The following is a 6000-nucleotide window of genomic DNA, read 5'->3' as shown; positions in this document are numbered from 1 at the left end:
GAGTGGCAGCGGTAAGAACAACGTGAAAAGGACCGAAAATGCTAAGAGTGGCGCTCTGGCAGACTTGGGCGGGGCAGAGTGGGAAGGGTCACGCCAGGACGTACAGTGCTGTGGGCCGGGGGAGGCGCGCCCCGAGGGACAGGAACGCACTTGCTGGGGGCTCCGGGACCCGAGCTCCGCAGATGAGGTCAGCTCCGCCGAGGCGCCGGGAGGAGGCCAGCGGAGCCCCCAGACGCGGGTGTCCGGAGGCCGGCGGAGGGGCGGGACGCGATGGGAAATGGGACGACGAGCCAGAGCTGGGGGAGGAGGGACGAGGGGGCGTCGGCGTTGCAAGCCGGAGGCGGCCCGACCAGGATCGTTTCCTTCCGGAGAGAAGGCCGACTCCAGACTGAGGCGCGGACGGGGGCTGGGGGGTGTCCAAGGGCGGGTGACGGGGAAACACCGCGGCCCGCGCTTCCCTCCGGCTGGCAGAGGTGCCGCCTGCGGCTCCTCCTCTCCCCGGCCAGCACGGACCCCGGCGGCGGTGGTGGGGCGGGAGGCGGGAGCGAGGGCGGGGGCTCGGGAAGGAGGGAGGAGGGAGGGACCAGGCGCGCCACTGACAGGGTGGCAGCCTCGGAGCGGACGCCTTGCCGCCGCCGCTGCTCCTCCTCCTCCTCCTGCAGCTCCTCTCGCTGCCGCCGCCGCCACCACCACCACCACCACCGCCGCTGCCGCCGCTGCCGGGAGAAGTTTCACTCCCGACCCTCGCTCGGAGCCCCAGCCCAGAGTGGAGTGGGAGCCCGGCCGGCAGCTGCAGCCCGCGGCAGTCAAGGCGTTCTGGGCGCTCCGACCTCCAGCCGGCGTCGGCGCCTAGGCGGGGGGCTGCGGCCGGTGCTGGGGGCGCAAAGGCAGAGGAGGGGCGGGTGTGAGCCAGGAGACCCGCGTGTGGCGCCGCGGCCGCCCAGAAAGCGTCCGCGCCGGGGGCAGCCGCGATGGCCGTGCGCTCCCGCCGCCCGTGGATGAGCGTGGCATTAGGGCTGGTGCTGGGCTTCACCGCCGCGTCCTGGCTCATCGCCCCTAGGGTGGCGGAACTGAGCGAGAGGAAGAGACGCGGCTCCAGCCTCTGCTCCTACTACGGTCGCTCCGCCGCTGGCCCCGGCGCCGGCGCTCAGCAGCCGCTCCCCCAGCCCCAGTCCCGGCCGCGGCAGGAGCAGTCGCCGCCCCCCGCGCGCCTGGAGCTCCAGGGGCCACCGCTGCCCGAGGCAGCGCCCGGGATCACCAATTTTCGAAGCAGCCCCTGGCAGCAGCCACCTCCGCTGCAGCAGCGGCAGCGAGGACGCGATCCTGAGGGCGCGACGGGGCTTCCCGGTGCTCCAGCGGCCAAGGGGGAACCCGTGGAGGAGGACGGGGGCGCGGCTGGGCAGCGGAGAGGCGGCCGGCCGGGGAGTAGCCACAACGGCAGCGGGGACGGGGGCGCTGCCGCCCCGAGCGCCAGACCCCGGGACTTCCTGTACGTGGGGGTGATGACCGCGCAGAAGTACCTGGGCAGCCGTGCGCTGGCCGCGCAGCGGACCTGGGCGCGTTTCATCCCTGGCCGCGTGGAGTTCTTTTCCAGCCAGCAGCCCCCCAACGCCGGCCAGCCCCCGCCACCCCTGCCTGTCATCGCGCTTCCGGGGGTGGACGACTCCTATCCGCCCCAGAAAAAGTCCTTCATGATGATCAAGTACATGCACGACCACTACCTGGACAAGTATGAGTGGTTCATGCGCGCCGACGACGATGTCTACATCAAAGGTGACCTCCTTGCGCCGGCTTTCCAGCCTGCCCGCCTCCCCGACTCCTTTCCGTATAACGGGCTCTAGCCCCTGCCCAGCCCATCCGCTTCTTCTCTGCCAGCACGTGCTCCGGGCTCCCACAGGCCCTGGCCCGCCCTCCCCACCCCTTGCATCCGCCCACCATTCCTAGCCCGCGCCTCGTCTTCTGCAATCTGGACCCTCCTCACACCTGCCTGGCTTTATTCGCTTTCCTCACTTGCTCTTTTCGGTGCCGCCTCACGCATAACCGTTAGTCTTTACCGTGTGGGAGAGGTGAGAAAAGGGACCTTAGAGCTAAACCAAAGGCCATTCCCATTCTGCCCTCCTCTGAAAGCCCCCGCTGATGGTAATTTCCCCAATCAGTCCAGAGGGGCGTGGTCTTTGGTACAGGAAGGGAAGATCGAGGATGCTGGCTAGAACCAGTCTGAAGATCCAGTGTTCTTGCTTTGAATTTTGCTCTTTTGTTTAAACTGGATCTAGCTCAGTTTTGGAACTGTTCAGACTGAGAAATCGTCTTCGCTATTCCAGACCCTCCCCTATGTGTTCCCTTCCCTTTGGCACAACTCTCCATACCCTGGGAGTCCTTGGGCATCCCCACCGCCCCAGCGCGCTGCTCCTTCTAGCCACTACAGTGCAGCACCAGGCCGTCCCCCATCCCCCTGCCCCACCTCAATAAAGCTCGGAGAGGATGGGCACATTGTAAGGAATTGGTGGTGAAGAAGAGGAGGAAAGCACGCGCTAATAAGCCAGACCCTGGGAACATCCGGCTGTACTAGCACACAGTAGTACTGGATTCTTTCCAGTGCATTTTGGTGGCCGCGGTGATAAGCAGAGGCTGGAAGTCCTTCCCAGAATCACAGGCAGCCACAGCAAGAAAAAACTTTTTTTGTCAGTTTAAAAGAGGCGCGGTCTTTTTCCCGGAGTGTGGGCGGCTCTGGACAGAGAGTTTCTAAACTCAGCGGATCAAAGTTCCCTGGGTCAGAGAAGTGAATCTGTCCAGTCCAACCAGTTGCTGAGATGGGGAGGAACGTAAGGCAAGCGCAGGGTTGTACTGAATGAGTTCTGTCTGTGCTTTCCACATTTCCTAGCTTCTTGGTCAAAGGGGGGCAGCCCTTCCTTATTTTATGCCTCTCTATTTGTAGCCTCATTGCTTTCTCCTGGTTCAGATAGTACTTTTCACATAATGCAAGAAAAACAAAGAAAAAGCCAAACAATAAACCCTAACTGTCACATTTTGGCACAAGGAATTAATGTAATTATAATAACTAGAGATTTCTTGGGTTTGGATTGGAAGGAGGGAAGTCATTCCAGAGCTTGTTGGAATAGAAAATACTGGTAATTGGGTACAAAAATAAAGAATGGTTTCATTACATTTTTAACAGTGATAGGATTGACTCAAAGAAGAAACCTTCCTCTACTTCAAGTACCTTGTCTTGAGTGTCTCAAAATCACAAAGGTTTCTTGGCAGAAGTTTGCCACATTTTGGAAGAAAATTTATAAAATGCATTAACAGCACCTACTTCTGTCATTTGTTTAAATAGCTTGAAAAGGTGTCCTTCAGAACATCGAAATGCCATATTATTTCAATTTCATTTAGAATGAAATGTGTTTTGTATTAAGAACTCAATAATAGCTGAAACTCATTGAGATCCAGGGGGCAAGGCATGGGATCAAGATAATGAATGCAGATGCTGTGCTCATCAAAAACAGTAGTAAAGATGCTGACTGGGAATATGAAAAAGGTGACTCTCTACTTACTCCAATGTAGCACTTGGTAGAGTGCCAAGTGCTTCTGAACTGTTTTAGCTGAATATTTTTACTTTTAATTACAAGTGAAACCAATTACACTAATTTTTGACAAACACATATTTTTTTCCTAAAAGGTGCCTTCCCAAATTAAATTTCAAAACAAGTTTGATTCAAACACCCTCCAAAACTGTATGGGTTGTATATGACTCAGGTTTAGTTAACGGCAAAACGCCGAACTAAACCAATTATGAGTAAAAAGCAATTATTAGGTATCAACAGCCAAAACAATGCTAAATATCAGTATTTAATATTACTGGGAACTTTTTGTTACTTCAAATGTACTAAGAAACTGTCTGCTTTCCTCGTAAATTTTTGCAGAAAAGTGATGATTGTCAGAGCTGTTAAGGTTTTTCAGTGACCTTAACCAGAAGCTGATATAATTTTAATATGTTTTACTTAATAACTGTGAATTAGTCTTTTTAAAATAACAGAATATTGGGAGAGGGTTTTTTTTTTTCTTTTCAATTGCATAAGACTGAGGAGTTTAAGTACAATGTTGAACGTTCTGTCCCTTACCTTGTACATTACAAGCGATAATGAAATAAGGAGACATAGTAATTGTCACCTTTCTCTTTGTAGGTGATAAATTAGAAGAGTTTCTTAGATCACTGAACAGCAGTAAGCCTCTCTACCTGGGACAGACTGGCCTGGGGAATATTGAAGAGCTTGGAAAGCTGGGACTGGAGCCTGGGGAGAACTTCTGTATGGGAGGACCTGGCATGATCTTTAGCCGAGAAGTTCTCAGGAGGATGGTGCCACATATTGGTGAATGCCTTCGAGAAATGTACACAACTCACGAGGATGTGGAAGTAGGAAGATGCGTTCGCCGTTTTGGTGGGACTCAATGTGTCTGGTCCTATGAGGTAAGACTTGAGCTGTGATGAAAATGTTCACATAGTACAAGTACATGCCATTTTATAATCTAGGGCAGCGATTCTGCTTATTCTCTCTGTATCTTTGTATTTACTTGAAAATGATAGTAGCAGCCCCTTAGGGATACAGGAGTGATTGTGGGAGATAACTTCCTCATTAGGTGTCAGGCCTGTCTGAGGCTTTGTTATTAGCATGCCCCCTAACTTTAAGCGGTGGCCTATAGTTATGGCCACATCTCTGGAAGATGCTATATCCTCCTCTGTTTGATTTATTGGTGCTTATATACATGTGAATCTATTTCCCTTCTCGACAAGAGGTTTAATTTTACTCCTCTCATCACCTGTAGCATTAGCATTTGGTACTGTGCATTTTTATTTTATTTTTGGTTAGGTATATAATGGCATCTCTTTGTTTTTAAATAGTTAAAATCTGTAGTTTCTTTGAGTATTTTCCAGTGGAAATTTGCATATTTTAAAAATTATTAGAAAAGTAAACTAATAGTTATTACTTATGGTACATGTATTCACAAAATTCTGATCACTGTATTTCCTTGGGCATCTAAAAGGAATGAATTATCTGGAAAAAAGCAGATATTTTAATGGTGTTCAGTAGCTGCTTAGTATTTTTAGCAGGTTCCCTAAAATTTGTTTTTCTATTCTTATGCTATTTTCTGAGGAAGAACCATTATTTAAATAATCTTAGGTATTTATTTATTGCCGTGATTGGTTTTATGAAATACTTTGAGATTTTTTTCTTCAGAAATTGGTTTTGAGATGTAATATCATTTTATTTAAAATAGATTTCCTAAAAGATAATTTTAGTAAAAACTGATTTAACATTAAAATAATGTACTGTTTTCGGTATAGTCTGGCTTTCAAGTAGTTGGAATTTAGCAATACTTTAGGTACCCAGTGCACAGCTTTGTAAATTATATCTTAACTCCTTTGCTTATGTTTTAAAATTTTTCATGTCACTTAGTGTAGAAGAAACATTTTATGAAAATATGTGCCCTGTAAAGTCACTATATACACAGTTCCACTTTTTTTTTTTTTTTTTTTTTTGGTATTTCAAGTGTAGTCCCACTTTAGTTAATTTTGCTTTCTTTTATACTTTGTGGTATTTATACTTTGGGGACATATTTTATGTATTGCAGAAAGTAAAAATTACTAATAGTCATTTGAAATAGGCACTATGAAAATTTAAAATGATTATGTTGCTAATTTCTTTTAATTTGTAAAAACTATCCTACAACTACCCTTTAGGATAAAAATTTATGTAAAAACATTATAGTTTAAAGTCAGGTAATCTAGAATAAACTCAATAAAAATAATTCTTACTTTGGAACAAAGTAAAAGACAAAAATATTCAGTACAAAGAACATTGATTTTGTTTACATGCTGGTATTATTTTGCAGGTATTTACTTTATATGGATAAGTAAAAAAAAATCTCATCTGTAGTTAACAATGTAGATAGGAAATTATTATGTGTTATATGATACTTTGTTGCCTTAACATAATATATAAA

General features: G+C 48.6%; 1 protein-coding gene across 1 annotated transcript in view; it reads left to right on the top strand.

Annotated features, from left to right (window-relative positions):
- The first annotated feature begins 594 nt into the window (after nt 1–594).
- CHSY3 (chondroitin sulfate synthase 3) overlaps nt 595–6000 on the top strand; it is a 277797-nt gene continuing 272391 nt past the window's right edge. The window contains exons 1-2 of the mRNA XM_032261122.1: nt 595–1773; nt 4182–4465. Of these exons, the coding sequence (XP_032117013.1) occupies nt 972–1773; nt 4182–4465 (1086 nt within the window). The 5' untranslated portion in view covers nt 595–971. The remainder of the gene's footprint in view (nt 1774–4181; nt 4466–6000) is intronic.

The sequence above is a fragment of the Sapajus apella genome, unplaced genomic scaffold (genome assembly GCF_009761245.1).
Source record: "Sapajus apella isolate SASKATOON/1434 unplaced genomic scaffold, GSC_monkey_1.0 scaffold1, whole genome shotgun sequence".
Lineage (NCBI taxonomy): Eukaryota > Metazoa > Chordata > Mammalia > Primates > Cebidae > Sapajus > Sapajus apella.
The sequence above is the reverse complement of the archived record's forward strand: the minus strand, read 5'-3'. Positions and strand labels throughout refer to the sequence as shown.